The sequence below is a fragment of the Carassius carassius genome, chromosome 34 (genome assembly GCF_963082965.1).
Source record: "Carassius carassius chromosome 34, fCarCar2.1, whole genome shotgun sequence".
Lineage (NCBI taxonomy): Eukaryota > Metazoa > Chordata > Actinopteri > Cypriniformes > Cyprinidae > Carassius > Carassius carassius.
Window position 1 is genome coordinate 14694312 of NC_081788.1, and position 16350 is coordinate 14710661.

At 36.9% G+C, this 16350-nt stretch overlaps 4 protein-coding genes across 6 annotated transcripts; 2 read left to right on the top strand and 2 right to left on the bottom strand.

Annotated features, from left to right (window-relative positions):
- Positions 1-356: 356 nt before the first annotated feature.
- On the bottom strand, positions 357-1334 carry LOC132114911 (taste receptor type 2 member 40-like). The gene has a single exon (XM_059523307.1). It carries the CDS (start codon positions 1332-1334, stop codon positions 357-359), a length of 978 nt encoding a protein of 325 aa, XP_059379290.1.
- Positions 1335-2158: 824 nt separating this feature from the next.
- On the top strand, positions 2159-9245 carry p2rx7 (purinergic receptor P2X, ligand-gated ion channel, 7). The gene is made up of 13 exons (XM_059522600.1): positions 2159-2342; positions 2506-2653; positions 2757-2828; positions 2933-3005; positions 3220-3313; positions 3941-4021; positions 4224-4365; positions 5379-5515; positions 5585-5675; positions 5764-5829; positions 5908-6012; positions 6154-6261; positions 8481-9245. The coding sequence occupies exons 1-13, from the start codon at positions 2224-2226 to the stop codon at positions 9033-9035; spliced, it is 1791 nt and encodes a 596-aa protein (XP_059378583.1). The 5' UTR covers positions 2159-2223; the 3' UTR covers positions 9036-9245.
- Positions 9246-11379: 2134 nt separating this feature from the next.
- LOC132115163 (small nuclear ribonucleoprotein Sm D3-like) lies at positions 11380-12596 on the bottom strand. Its single transcript, XM_059523560.1, has 4 exons — positions 12479-12596; positions 12079-12225; positions 11658-11850; positions 11380-11507 (listed from the first exon to the last, which is right to left on the bottom strand). The coding sequence occupies exons 2-4, from the start codon at positions 12202-12204 to the stop codon at positions 11440-11442; spliced, it is 387 nt and encodes a 128-aa protein (XP_059379543.1). The 5' UTR covers positions 12205-12225; positions 12479-12596; the 3' UTR covers positions 11380-11439.
- A 399-nt stretch (positions 12597-12995) lies between these two features.
- Positions 12996-16071, top strand: LOC132114468 (protein GUCD1-like). 3 transcript variants are annotated; one of them, XR_009425327.1, is made up of 6 exons: positions 12996-13328; positions 13700-13781; positions 13861-14026; positions 14132-14223; positions 14717-15380; positions 15471-16071. XR_009425327.1 is itself a non-coding variant. In XM_059522602.1 (6 exons), the coding sequence occupies exons 1-6, from the start codon at positions 13322-13324 to the stop codon at positions 15560-15562; spliced, it is 681 nt and encodes a 226-aa protein (XP_059378585.1). In that variant the 5' UTR covers positions 13001-13321; the 3' UTR covers positions 15563-16071. The 3 variants fall into 3 exon arrangements, 2 of the variants coding, with proteins under 2 accessions (XP_059378584.1, XP_059378585.1); XM_059522602.1 differs by having other exon boundaries at positions 13001-13328; positions 14717-14958; XM_059522601.1 differs by having other exon boundaries at positions 14717-16071.
- Positions 16072-16350: the final 279 nt, after the last annotated feature.

Here is a 16350-nt window from a genome sequence, read left to right on the forward strand (position 1 = left end):
AAATTAACATGAAGGTGTATCCCTAAATATAACCACATAACTAGATCATATGGACACATGGGTGAGATTTATACTAATTAGCCACCAAATTACCAACATGTAAAAATAGTTGTGAATTGCCATGAGATTGTGTTGGTTATTCTCTTGACTATTCAGCAAATTGTAGTATAAATCCAATCAATTAGTAACAGTCTAAACATGTATCCGTTTAGCAGCTGATTTTATCTAAAGTGACAATCTTAATTTTATTTTCACTTTATTATGTACTATCACTTACTTTATTTTTAAGTGACCAACAATATTAAGTGTTTGATTTTAATAATTCAAATCCCCTGAAGTCAACTGTCTTTATCAGATCAAACATCCCCTGTCACAACGGTCTGGCTTCTGCTAGCTTGTTCCTGTGCCTTCCTACAACAGAACAGACTCCAGAGCTTCTCTTTCAGATGCCTGTTTGAAGCTGTCAGAAGGACAGAAGTCATACCACTGTAAAAACTAAAGGCACTGGCTAAGATTTGATAGGTGACAAATTGCCCGATTAACCTTATAATGAAAAACAAAGCCACAATACACAGAGTGGACAGATAAACTCCCACCAGAGAGACAGTGATCTTGCACACCAGGAGGTACGAGTCAGATCCCTGCACCTGGGTCTGGTTCTTCTTGAGAGCCAGCGTGTGGGCGCATAGATGGACGACCATTCTGATAGAGGTGGGCAGCATGATCATCAGAGGGATCGGGCAGAGGAGGCAAAGAATAGCGGCAGCGTATGTGTAAGCGTCCATCTGTATAGTGAAGGAGGGCATTTGACAGGTCAAGTTGGCGTTATCGTTCATGCTCTCATTTTTTTCCAATGAATCCACAATGTCAAGTGAGAACATAGGAAAGAACAACAAGGAGGAGAACACGCAGCTCAGCAGCAATGCAGCGTTGATCACAGAGGAGATGTTCCTCTTCAGTGCTCGGAAACATTCTGAGGAGAAATGTACAACTTTGATGCAGTAGAAGAGACTCAGCCATGCAATGGCCCAGAAGCTGATGAAGCTGCTAGTCATCATTAGATATAATTCAGTCCGGATAGCTAAAGGATATGGCTTGATGCACCAAATTTGGGGATTCTGAAAGACGCTTACCACCATTCCGAAGGTGGCAAGTACCAGGGTAATGTTGCTGGTGGAGATGATGTTTAGGATTAAACCGACAGTCTGAATGGTCCTGGTCTTCACTTGCTGTTGTATAGTAAAAATAAGGTTAAATATGTTTCCAGAAACACCAACGACCACAAGTGCAACAAAAAAGAGAATGTGTCCAATAGAGGTTGATGGAGGTGCCATAATGTTGCTCTTTAGAGAGGGAAGCAGACAAAGCAGAGTCCTGCACTGATGTGAGGTTTGGTGAGAAGCGAATTGTCTTGGGTAGAAACAGGGACTCAATTTATTATGCAAAGTGACTTTGCGTGGGTAATCAGAGCAGGCTTTTGTCAAAGCTTAAAACACAAATAAGGTAAAATGAGAGAAATGCACCATGTTTACTACAGTTCAGATTACACCAACCAAGGCAAAAAAAGAGAGTTTGCAAATTTGCTATATAGTCAAGCTTATGCATGTCATTTTTCACTTACAGCTTATGCATGTCACTATTGTATTGAATGTTCATTTTATTAGTATTCAGAATTTGCCTATTCAAATCTTGTTTGTTTGCTTTTTAGTCATAGTTGGAAACATGTTGGATAAAATGTAATCTGTATAATTTACTATGCAAATGTCCAATAAATTTTCCACTTACATCCACATATAGGGATAATGGATTGACAGATGAAAAAAAAAGCATTTTGATGAGTCTATAATGTAACAATATTAAAGAAACTCAAAATCTAACCTTATATAGGCTATTTGCATTTAAATATATACATTATAATAATGATCTTAAGTTAAAATGAAAAATTAGAAAAACCTGAGAAACAATTAAATTCCGCGGTAGAAAAATATTTATTTTAAATATATTCCAAATAATATTAAAGACTGATTTAAAGATGAAAGTGTTATGAATATGTAATAATTTCGAAAACATTTTGTCTCGGTGAAAAGTCTTTCGTCGTCCCAAGAAAGAGTGTGGCAAATAACTGTCTTCCAAAAGACCATGTGACCTCCTCCTGCGCGAGCTCAGAGCACAGCTGCACTCCGCAGTCATCGTTCCTTCGCCAGTGTTTACTGAATCACCGCCATGCCTTGCACTTTGCTGAATCTCTGTGAATATGACACGCAAAAACTCGTCAAAATCAAGAGCGTCAGACTTGGCTCGTTTAAATGGACGTTAAACGGAGTGATCTTGATGTTCATTTGGTAAGTGTTTGTGCCTGCTGTTTCTTGCATGTCGCACCCGCATCATTTAACAAGAGCTCATCCATGTAGCTCATTTACAAGCGTTACTATGTGTTTACATGTACTGACTGACGCAGATTCTTGATTCAAAGTCACTATTCAATGTTATGAACCTACTTTCCAGTATCATGATGCTTTGGAAAAAAGAATATCAAGAATATGATCTTGTTGTGAGTTCTGTAACCACAAAAGTTAAGGGAGTGGCAAAGATAACTACACCCGACATTGGAGAAGTTGTGTGGGATGTGGTGGACTACAGTGGACACTATCAGGTAAAGTACACCATTTATCATTGTTATTTTTCATGCCACAAAAAAATTGTTCAAATCAAATCTACTGTAGGTAATAGTGTTGTTCTTGTTTTTATTTCGGTAGGGAAGAAACTCCTTTTTTGTGACTACAAATGTCATTGTTACAAAAAACCAAAAACAGGCTAATTGCCCTGAGGTAAGTGCAGTTATTCTGATTTCAGTTTATTTGGTAATACAATTGAACCAAAGTCTTATTATTATTAATTCTTTTTTTAATTTTTTTTAATGTACACACTGCAGGTGCTACCACATGGGAAACTGTGTCGAACAGATAAAGACTGTGAGAAAGGGTTTTCTGACCAGCATAGCCATGGTAATGTTATATGAAGAAGCCATTTTAAGTTATGCAGCTTGAGAGGAAGCATCTCGATATCAGGCCAATCATAATTCGCTCAGAAATTAAATGCTATTTTATTTAATTTTGTTTATATTTGAATAATACTACCTGGGCTGTGTTTTATTTCATTGATAACATAACTGTTATGTCTTTCTGTGATCTGAGGTTTGTTCCTGTGTTTGCCTCTAAGGTGTTCAAACAGGTGCCTGTGTGAAGTTGGACGTATTAAAGAAAACATGTGAAGTTACAGCTTGGTGCCCCATTGAGAACAAGAAGAATCCCAGGTGCTGTAAGGTGCTAATTTATATTAAAGGGATAGCTTATCCAGAAATAAACATTTAGTCATTATTCACTTGTCTTTGTTTCGTTCAGAACCTGTATGTAACACAAATGCAGATATTATGATTATAGAAAATGTATTTGTCCATAGACAGGGAAGTCCCAAATGACTTTCATTGTCTGTTCCAAAAAAAACTGAACCATTTTTTATTAGAAATAAGAAAGTCATGCTGGTTTGGAATGACACAAAGGTGAGTAAATGAAAACAGAATATAGATTTTTGGGTGAACTATACCTTTAAGAAGGAACAGTTTGATGAGAGTATTTTCTCTAAATGATATTGAAATATTCTTTAATTGACTCTTGATGGACTCTTTGTTCTACATACTGTTGTTTGTTGATTAGATTCAAACTTACTGTGACAGCAAAGCTATTTGGCAAAAGAAAACAACTCATCATCAACTATGCTGCCAAATTTATAAAAAATAAAAACTTGACACTGCAGTTCAGAGCTACCAGTGCCACCAAAGAGACATTTGAGGAATCTGTTTGAGGAAGATGCAGTTTCATATAAATTTAGATTCGTTGTACAGAAGTTTTCTTATGTCAGGCTTTCCTTTTTGTTTCTGTAGACCTGCTCTTTTGGCATCTGCAGAAAACTTCACTGTGATGATCAAGAATAACATCAGATTTCCAGCATTTAATTACATAAGGTAGTATACAAGTTTTAAAGTTTTAAATAAACATTAATAACACACAATAATAACATTATAAATGTTACTGCAACATACTTAATGTATGTGTTAATTGTTAGCAGTAACATTTACTTTAAATGTTAGCCAAAAGGAAGCTCCGGATAGTATTTAGTGTTCAAAAACTGATAAAATAGTCATCCATTTATGTTTTTTCTCTTAGAAGAAACATCCTGCCTGAAATGAAAGACACTGACCTTAAAGGTTGCATTTATAACCCCTACAAAAATCAATTCTGCCCCATTTTCCGTTTGGGAGATATTGTGAGCGAGGCCAAGGAGAACTTTTCAGAGATGGCGGTGGAGGTAAAACCTTTCTTTCCAAGCACACTAGGACATATACTACTTAAAAATTTTTTAAATGGTTAAGTTTTTAATGTTTTTGAACGACTTTTATGGTCACACAGACATAATTTGATCAAAAATTCAGTAAAACAAGCAATACTGTTAAGTATTATTACAATGTAACATAACAGTTTTCTATTTTAATATTGTGTACAGCATAAGCTGACGCTTTAGGGAAACACCATTCTCTTCAAATACTGAAGCCTTATTTGCTTAACACCATTGCATTGCATTTGCCAATGGTACTCAAGCATGTGAAAAGGGCCTGGGAAAGAGCCCTATATAAGCAGCACTGAGCGGTATTTCATCAGAAACTTTTGACTGAATATAAGAGCTTATGAAAGACCTGAGTGTAAAGCCTGGAATACATTGGAATATAGAGAGATTGAAATCTGCAGATTTGAGTTGACAAATTCCATAGAAAATTGCATAGTGTATGATAGCAAAGACTATAGAATACCCCAAGACGTGTCACTCGTAAAGTTTTGAATGGGGTTCAATTTGATAGAGCAGCCATATTATTGATATTAATATCGTTGCTCTATCGAATTAAGCCCTGCCTTCTGAGTAAAAGAGCCAATCACTAGAAGACGGTAAAGTCAGCGCATCACTGCATCACTTTTACTGCTATTTGAGACAGTTGTTGTCAGATTTCATTGGTGATTTCAAATATAACATTTAATCTTAAGTTTGGTGAAGAGTTTTGGAGAATATGATGTTTCTCCATTCAAAGAGATAGGAGCTGCACTTGCATGCCTGAGAGGCGTTTTTAAAGATGGCCGCCGAGTGACATGACTTGCCTTAAAGGGACTTTGATAATGGTCACAGGCTCTGATTTTTTTCGCTTCAGACTTTGTGCGAATTCCAAATGGCTTTTTTGCGCCCTTGACTGACCAACACTTTCATTTATTTGAAATATAAATCTTTTGTAATAGTATGACTCTATTTACTCTTTTTTTGTATCTGCTCCACAGGGTGGTGTGATTGGGATCCAGATCAACTGGGACTGTGACCTGAACCACATCTTTCACAGCTGTCTGCCTAAATACTCATTTCGTCGCTTAGACGAAAAAGAAAGCAACCGAACCTTGTACCCTGGGCTCAATTTCAGGTGTGAACCACTTGATGTGAACCACCATGTGAGAACTGCGGTATTTAATTTCTAAAAAAATTTTTGTAGGTTTGCAAGATACTCTACAGTGAATGGTGTGGAGCAGAGAACGCTCTTTAAAATGTATGGGATTAGATTTGATGTGATGGTGTTTGGAAAGGTGAGACCATTTTATTCTATATTGTCATTTCTTTGCATGTTTGCTTTAGCATACAAGACACACAAAAAGTTGTCTATATTCTTCACAGGCTGGAAAGTTCAGCATCATTCAGCTAATCATCTACATTGGATCTACGCTCTCGTATTACGCTCTTGTAAGTAACCCTTAAGCCCTGAGCAAGTCAGAAAGTGTATGAAGTAATGAAATGTTTACCACTGAGTTTGTCTTTTAGACAACCGTATTCCTGGACTGGCTTATTGGAACAGGCTGTTACTCCAAAGAGGCAAAACAGAACTACACTGAGAGGAAGTTTGAGGCCATACAGGACAGAGAAGAGGTGAACACACCTTATAAACATGACATAATGGATAGCACTTCATTTTGTCGTGTTTTAACACCTTTAATGCTTTACACAGGCTAAATACAGCTTAAACCGAGAATCTGTATACATGAATCTAGCATAATGTATTTGTTGCAGTGCTTCCTTTGTGTGTCATTTGTGGATGAGGACAAGCTAAGAGTGGTGAAAAAATCCAGAAAGAAAAGACTACAGGAGACAAAACCCCTTTCCTTACACCAGCCCAAAGTAAGTTCCTCATGTTAAATTGTCACATATTTGCCAAATTTATACTTGACCGATACTCGGAATTCATGCTCTGCATTTAACCCGTCCAAGTGCAAACACACAGTCGTGAACACACACCCGGGGCAGTGGGCACCTATAGTGCTGCGGCACCCGGGGAGCAGTTGGGGGTTTGGTGCGTTGCTCAAGGGTGTCATCTCAGCCATTGTATTGAGTGTTGAACAGAGTTCTGTATATTAACTCCCCCCACCTACAGTTCCTGCCAGACTTGAGACTCAAACCTGACTCTCTAACCATTAGGCCATCAGTGAAGGGCAAAGAACAGCAATACACAGGCTTTTTTGCATTTTATAAAATTTTGGTTTAGTTTACCCAAAAATTAAGTTCTGTCATCATTTACTCATCTTCATGTCGTTCCAAGCCTGTGGGCTTCTTTTCTTCTGCAGAACACAATGAATTCAATACAATGGCAGTACAACCTGACTCACTTAACAGTAATAAAGCAACCAGAAGTGTCAGCGAACACGCCATGTGGCTCACTGATCATTTCCCAAGTACTCTGATTGTTTTTGATGAAAAGCAACATGATATTTAGGGGCCAAGCCCCGAAGGTGCTGTAATCCCTGTTGTGTTTGTATGTTGCCTTTATTATTATTCCTCCCCAATGGTCTATGGCAGCCCTGTGAAGGCAACATAGGAAAATGATGAAATTTTGCACACTTGTATTGAGGGTCATGAATAGTGATCTGACCAACTTTGGGGTCTCTAGGACCAACTCTATAGTGCCACAAGAACTTAAAATATAATCTTTTCAAATGCTAATCATTTTTTAAACTTTTTTTCTAGAAAAATGAAATTTAGTTCATCTGATAATGCTTTTCATGCTGATCACATTCAATAGCTTACATTAAGACTCCATCCCATTACAGTAGTGGCTATTTTGAAAATTGCAATATTCTGCAAAAATTGCGATTTTTGCTAATAATTTTTGACAGTTAGTCATAAAATCATAATCTTTTTTGCAAGGATCAGATGAACTGCCTGTCCATTTTGAAAAGTGTCATAAATTGCCATATCTTTTGAACCATTTGACATATCACAGACAGAACAGAACATGGCATTGGACATTTAAAGTCAACTTAGGCTTAAGGTGCGTGCCTAAACAGTCAAAATGCGTCACTTGGGGATTATTCACATAAACCCAAAGTTGGTTATGTATTATTTTAATGTACAGTTGAGAATGAAAATATGTGCATAACAGTCAATTGGATCCATGAGGCTCTTAAAGTGACAGGTGGCTATATTTCTGCTGCTGACTGTGACTTTAATATTAATCAAACAACAAAAGACAAAGACAAAATCACTCACTGCTCTTGACTGAAGGATTTGTGTAGCTTAAATAAGAAACAAAGGAAGTTAAGAATTAAACAATGAAGACTGCTGTTTTATTTTACATTCAACTATTCAATTTTATTGGTAGGCTGAATACTTTACACTTGCACTGTTTGCTTCATTTGTGTCTTTTTTTCCCCATTGTATTTGTCCTTTGCTTAATCACTGACCATTTAATTATTTTCAACAATTTTTTAGTTACCCTAGTATTCTGAGGTTTTGAGAATTGTGAAATTTCGCTGGTCTGATTATTTTTTTTATTTTTACGTTTTCAGTTGTTGTTTTTATGTCTGTATAGATTTTATTCATTTTTATTTTATTTTTATTTATTTTAGTGAAAGTGAAGTGACATTCAGCCAAGTATGGTGACCCATACTCAGAATTTGTGCTCTGCATTTAACCCATCCGAAGTGCACACACACAGAGCAGTGAACACACACACACACACTGTGAGCACACACCCGGAGCAGTGGGCAGCCATTTATGCTGCGGCGCCCGGGGAGCAGTTGGGGGTTCGATGCCTTGCTCAAGGGCACCTAAGTCGTGGTATTGAAGGTGGAGAGAGAACTGTACATGCACTCCCCCCACCCACAATTCCTGCCGGCCCGGGACTCGAACTCACAACCTTTCGATTGGGAGTCCGACTCTCTAACCATTAGGCCACGACTTCCCCTTTAGTAAGTTAAACTAAATGAAAAGGAGAAATATAAAGTTTTTCGAGAGTTTATTTCAGTTAATGTCTTATGTCTTTTCAAATCATGAAAATGATTTTTACATTTTTTTTTTATGGTTTTAGTGAACTATAATAACCGTGCTCTGTTCTCTTTCAGAATGATTTGGCAAGCATGAAGACTCTGATGAGCGTTCTGCAGTGTGGTCAAAGCAGAAGTGAGCCTGTACAGAATGGCCAGAGTGGTTGGCTAAATGAAGAAAAAAAGCTTCCCAGAACCCACAGCAGCAGTCAAAGCATAGACACGCCATTACTGGAGATGCCACAGTCTGGGTGTCCGGCCTGGTGTCAGTGTGACTGTTGCCATCCAACCGACTCCTTGCAGGAGCAGCTGTGCTGTCGGTCGAGGAAAGGGCGCTGCATAACCTCCTCCCCGCTCTTTTCAACTCTGGTTGTCAGTCGCTCCGTCCTGGAGACTGCTTTGTTCTATGTGGATCCCCTAGCAGAGCTGGGTGATGAGGCTCAGCTGCGCCATGGGGCCTATGCTCAATTCATTAGATGGCGCTTTGGTCACAGCACACCCAGAGATGCTGTTCCAGTAATACCCAGTTGCTGTGTATGGAGGATAAGAGCAGAATACCCCAGCCCTGATGGGAAATACAGTGGCCTTCGACTCTATCAGGCTGTTCCGTCTCAGACAGACTTCAATAGATAAGATATTTTCCATTTTATGTTTAGACATTTAATCACAATGACAATGCCTTAGGTATAAAAGGGAATGATTCAAACTACAGTCAGTAATACAGTATATAATAAGTCATTTTTACAATTTTAATCTACAAAGCAACCAAATGATGTACCATAATAACCAAAAAAAATGCTGTCGGGACGTATTTACTAACACAGATGCATTTGAACTTCAAAAATCTAAATGAAACTTAAGGTCAAGCATGTACCACCAACCTGTTTTACTAATCATTTTAAGTGTTATCAAACACTGATAGACTTAAACTGTAATAAATAAATTAAAAAAACTATCATATAAAAAAAAGTTTAGTATACACTACCAGTCAAAAGTTTGTGGTCTGTTTTTTTTTTTAAGAAATTATTTTATTCAAGAATGCATTAAATTGATCAAGATATTTCACAAAATAATTAAGCAGCACAACTGTTTTTAACGATGATAATAAATGTTTCTTAATCAGCATTTTACAATAATGTTCTAAACGCGTGTGTAAAAAAGTGTGTATAGAATAGGACATATTCAGTTTTACTAGTTTTAAGTGTGGTGAAAACGTCCAGTTCACTCCTTAATGGAGTTCCATATGAGATTGTCTCCATGGAGCTCTATAACAGTATGGTATAATTTTGTGTAATAAAAAAATATAGAATAAATTAATTTAACTTTTACTCATCAGTGGCACACTGTCACCTTTTTGGTTCAGGCGATTGAATTTATTTATTTATTCATGGTCTTGAACCAGTCACAAACGGCATTCACCTGGAAAAAGTTCAGGAGCAACATGAAAATACTTGAGCCAAAGACACTCAAATAGTTGAGTTTTTGAAGTAATACTAATCTAAAACTACTCTTCAAAAGTTCAGGGTCTGTAAGATAAATAAGTTTCTTATGCACACAATGGCTGCATTAATTTGTTTAAAAATACAATTTAAATGCATTTAAAAATGATAATTTGCAGTATTAATGTATTTTCAAATTTAATTTGTTATTAAAGTAACTAGGCAAAATTAAAATGTAATTTATTCCTGTGATGGCAAAGCTGAATTTTCTGCATCATTACTCCAGTCTTCAGTATCACAAGATCCTTCGGAAATCATTCTAATATGCTGATTTGAGGCTTAAGAAACATTTATTTCTTATTAATGCTGTCTAATATTTTATAAAAAAACAATTTTTTTGAGGATTCTTTGATGAATAAAATGTATATATATATATATATATATATAGATAGATAGTAACATTGTATATGTCTTTACTGTCATTTGTGATCAACTTAATGCATCCTTGCTGTATAATAAGTATTTCTTTAAACATTTTCAACAATGGTGTATATAAATGTAATAAAAGTATTACAGATATACAGCATTAATGAAGACTTTTAGAGCAATGACACGGAAGTCTTCTCCTGCCTCAGTTACCATGTTCATGTACCAGTCTAGGTCTGTTTTACGATCAAACGTGCAGTTTTTATTTTTAAGTATGTGTGGTTGATGGGATGCAGAATGTTTAGCATAGAAATAGCACAAAACAATAGATTTACATAGCTCTCTAACATTTGAATTTAAATGATGATTCTCTCTTAATTACGTCATTAAGACCTCACATTTAAATAGATATCATGGGCTTTTTGTTATTCTAAGACTAAAATGCATGAACTTACCGGTACTTCCTAAAACTGAACTTTAGATATTGTATGTTTTTGATCGGCACCATGAAGTCCTCTGCTGCACCTAATGGGTGATGAGGCTCAGCTGCGCCATGGGGCCTATGCTCAATTCATTAGATGGCGCTTTGGTGACAGCACACCCAGAGATGCTGTTCCAGTAATACCCAGTTGCTGTGTATGGAGGATAAGAGCAGAATACCCCAGCCCTGATGGGAAATACAGTGGCCTTAGACTCTTAGACTCTAATTCAAATGTTAGAGAGCTATGTAAATGATAGTTTTTGATCAGCACCATGAAGTCCTCTGCTGCACCTAGAATAGCAGGTCTGTATAATCACAGACTATATTAATATTTACTTTCAATTGTGCAAAGGGCTTTTTAAGACACTCACTCTGGAATGATGGTGTTATTTTCAAGCAGACTCAATGTCTGCACCTCACAAGTTTTGATCTTATCGGAGTACTAGCCCTTATCAATGTCTGCAATAAATATCTCTGCTTTTGATGACACTCGTCTTGTGAAAAGGGACCATTATTGAAGAAAATACATTAAAATGTCCTCACTGCATTCATTTCACTGTAGTGTCTTGATACTTGACAGCTCATTTAGTAGGGCTGATATATACGGAGTTATAACCAGAAGAAAAAAAGAAAAAGATCCCCACCAGAACAAAATTATTGTAAAATTAAGGAGAAAAAGGTTTCCACAAAACTAGCGCCTTTTCTGGAACACGTTCCCTCGTCCTGGTCCTCCACCCCGGCCACGGCCTCTGGCAGCCACTGCAAAAACAATCATGACAACTCAAGTTTGATCATGGTTCTCATATATATATATATATATATATATATATACACACACACATTAATGTCACATTAATTCTCTGAAACATATGTTAGATGTGGAGACTGGAGTATAGGGGGTGCATATACCTTGGGCTTTGAGAATAGCTGCTTTTCCTCGACCGGCACCAGCGGCCTGATTTTTGTTCTTCATACTCTTTAACATAGGAGCATTTTTCAGCATGTCTGGAAGGATGAGGAACCTGATCTTACTGCCACGAATATACACCTGCTCCAGCTGAGATACACGGCCGTCCCTGTATGTGACTGTCATGTTTGCCATCTGGAGGACAATTTAGAAAAAAAAAAAAAGATTAACAAATATTTTCGAAACAGAGTCAGGGGTACTTTTGTACAAATCATTTTACAAAACATTTATATCTATGAAATCCAATGCAAGAATTGATAAAATAACAGAAAACTGATAAAATGTATAAGTTTCTATCAGGGACAATATAGCAGTTCAGAAGATGAGCAGAAGATTGGTTTGCTCTACACAGGACAGTAGCACCTGGCAGTTCATGTTGTCCTCAGCCTCGATCAGTTTGCCCCTGTAAACCTCCCCGCTGGTGGTCTCACAGGTGACTATGTGTCCCTCTGCTTCATGAAGGACTTTGATGGGCACACCGATGGACATCTTCACTAATTATCTGTCAACCTTCAGAGAGTGAGGATAAGACACCGCAGAGAAATAGAAATAACTTCGACAAAGGACATTAAGAGGTGCAAACTAATGGAAGTTGTATGAATGAAACAGGTTTTACAGATCTTAATGCAAGTTTGTCGCAAACAAACAAAATAAAAACACACACATAACTAGATGTAAAAAAAAATTAACCATAAATCCACAAATAATCCCAGACAGACGCGAGCCAGTTACACCTTTTTCAAAGGAATGAATAAAAACTCACCCAAACGTGCTCCGAACGTCCACTAACAGTTCTGTCTTCCTCGTTCAAGAGAATATCCGGGAATTTTATTCTACCGGAGACACGTACTGCCACCTACCGGACTGAATGACACATCATCCACATCTTGTTTTTTTTTTTTGGGGGGGGGGGGGGGGGGGTTGGTGCTAAATTTCATGTTCATTCTATTACTTGGTATTTAGGTATAAACAAACCTTACAAGCATAGCAAATAAAATAACCCATTTAATAACAAACCTACCCTGTACATAATCTGGTTTGTCTTTTTTAAATATTGAATTAAAAAAAAATTAAGAATTTTTTTTAGAAATAAAAATACGTAATTAAATGGGTTTATTAGTTATAATTATTTGTATTTTGTTTAATATATAACTTAACTAATATATAACTATAACTATATAACTTGTTAGTATATATATATAAATACACATACAGTCTATGACAAACACACATAACTTTAGTTGATGTGGAGTACTCTCTCGTCTTGCCAGCAGAGGGCGCAGTTCCGTCTATTCTTAACACGCCGAAGAAACGTGTGGTTTGGACTCGGAGTCGGGACTGACAGAGGAAGTGAAACATTTCATCCCTGGGAATGACCACAAGCCGTGGGCGGAACAAGTCGAGTTTGTAACCGTTTCACCACTTTTCATTAACAGCTTTCATTGAGCTGAAGATGGACAGACTTGAGCGTGTCTGATGTGGAGGACAAGAGGGCAACAGCTGTCCGGCTAACGTTAACCCCGCTAGCAGACAGTCTGCATAAATCAAGCCCTGCTCTTAAACATCACTGAAACACAACAACAGACAAAGACACATCGACAGCATCATGAACGGTGAGTATGTGTTAAAAGGTGTTTAAACGTAACATCTTAAATAGCTGGCAACTGTAAACTAACAAGCAATTGTTATCAATCATGACCCCTTCTCTAACATACAGAACCGGACAAAATACTCAACCCGGATACACTGAATTTAAATGAACGGTCCGTGTATTATCCTTATGCTGCTTGTGTCTAACTTTTCAAGTTGTTATTCACTCTCATTTACATGCTTTTTTTACATGAATATAATTAAGTTCACAATCAAACCGAATGAATCCTCGACACACCCTACTAATGCAACTTATGATAGAGTCAAAGGATCAGAAGCTGCTCATTGTGACTCAGTGACATTACCAGCTTCCTTTCTGATTTTGTTCTGCCAGATGATGTGATGTTAAATGTACCGGTCATCCGGCAGCTGTACCACTGGGATTGTGGCTTGGCCTGTTCGAGAATGGTACTAGAGTAAGTATGAATCCAGAGTGATGTATTATGCCTAGTTACTCTAATGATCAAATATATAAACTCTTGTTCTTGTGCACAGGTATTTACATCCGGTTAGTGAGGAGGAATTTCAGAGAGCGTGTTTGGACTTGGAGATCACAGAAAGCGTGTGGACTATTGATCTGGCTTATCTCATGTGTAAGCTGGGGGTCAGACATTGCTTCTACACACAGACACTCGGTGTAGACAAGGGCTTCAGGAATCAGGTACAGGAGCTGCAGTCTGTTTTTGAAAGTCTGACTCAGTTGTTAAAGAGTAATCACATTGGGCATCTGAACAAGTTTTTAATTTCCTGTATTTTTCTGTTTTAGTCTTTCTACAAAAAACATTTTGACACAGAGGAGGACAGGGTGAATGAACTATTTCTGAGGGCTGAAAGCAAAGGAGTCCTTGTGAAAAAATGGTGAGTTTTTTTTTGGTGCATACTGACACTTTGTGCCTGATATACTGGGTTGAAATCATCACTGAAAATAAGGAAATATTAAAAACTAAATTCCAAGCTTGAAAAAAAACCATGGAAATTTATACAATTGTTTAAAACAAACAAAACTAAATGTTTATTTATTTGAATTTTTTAAAAGTTTTCAATTAAATTGTGTATATATATGCTTAGCACAAAAATATCTGATTGCTCTAATGCAATCTTTAAAATATGATTAAAAAAATGTTGCCGCTGTAATAATGCACAACTGGAAAAGTCATGAAAACTGACTGGTCAAAAAGCAGTCATGCACAATATTAAAGACTTAATTGCTACTGATGATATTGGATATATTGCCTATCATCCTATTTTTTACAATTAACTCTTTAAAAACGCTTTTATCTAATGCAATTCACATTGCATTGAAGACTTTTTTTTTATCAGTTCATGCATTTCATGGGAATCTCTCTCGTAGCTCTGTTAATATTCAGGAGATCCAGAGCCACCTGGAGCAGGGTCATGTGGCCATAGTGCTGGTCAACGCAGTCGTGTTGGTGTGTGAGCTGTGCTCCATGCCTGTTAAATACTGCTGTTTCCTTCCTGTGGGTCAGAAGTGCTTTTGCAGGAAGCCGGATTACCAGGGCCACTTTGTAGTGGTGTGTGGATTTAACCGCAGAACCGGCAGCATCTTCTACAACAATCCCGCCTACTCGGACCGTATGTATTGTGAAGTTTTGACATTATCCTTAAAAACACCACAATTCTTTCACATTTTTCAATGCAAAACATTAAAAAACACACATAAAACCATTGAATATGGTTAATTATGAATTCAGATATTTAAATAAATGTATTTGTGTACTTTTGAATTGATGACTTTCTAATGTAATTAAGTATATATTTATTTTTAAGTTTTCAAATACTTTTTTGAGGCTACTTATATCTTAGAACAAACAGCCTTATTTATTATAGTGTATATTATGATTAATTTTAAATGAATAGTTCACCCAAAAATAAAGTTATGCTGAAAATGTACTCACCCTCAGGTCATCTAAGATGTGGATGGATTTATTCATCAGAACAGATTTGGAGAAATGTAGCATTACATCACTTGCTCATCAATGGATATTCATTTTTGGGTGAACTATTCCTTTAATAATACAGAATCTCCACAGATGGCAGTAACATTAAACCTGTGTCTCATTTATGCCCATCTCTTTGATTGGCAGGTGTGTGCTGCACAAGCTTTGGTAATTTTGAGGAGGCCAGAAGAAGCTATGGAACTGACGAGGACATTCTGTTCATCTACAAAGACGGTTGATTCATGATCGCTTCTGAATGAACGCATGCACGTTCAAAACCCCTTCTGCATCCACTGTGGTTGGATTTGGTAGCATTTTTGCCAACAGGGACCAGCGCTGCTGGCCAATAGCAGATAGTATGTTTCACCTCTGACTATGGTCTTCAATAGAGCTATTGCATCGCACAAAACATTACTATTGTGCTACATCGGCCACAGAATGAAATGTTCATGAAAGGAAAGGGAGATGCCATGTATATGTAACTCATTACTGTGATGTGGACTCATATTTTCATCTATAGTTCATATGATTTCTATAATCTCTGCCACTGTAAGAGGTGGAGTGTACATAATGTTTGTCATTCATGTAAAGATAAAGATTTTGTTTGTTCAGGGTAACCTTGCAAAATCATGGGGTTGTGTTGATTTTTCTTTTTTTCTTGGAAGCCACTTAAGAATACAGTGAAAGTTTTTAATTATTGTACAAGAGGGAAGCTGTTTTTAAAAACTCAGGTAAGATTTGATAAATCCAGCATATATATATAGAAAGAAACGTTTCATAGGTGCAATATGTGTGGATTCATTTCTCCAGGGTTTCTTCAAGAAAGTCACCTCATAACCTCATGTAGAGTAGCAGAAAGAGAGCTTGGCTGCTTTGTGGGCAACTGTGAACCTTGACCATGAAGTACATTTTAAACTCACTCATAGCACTAGTACAGTATTAGACCTGTTTCTGTGTAAATTACAGTATTACATTGTTAAATTCTCATGATTACATTGTGTTGGCATAATTCATAGTAACTTTAATT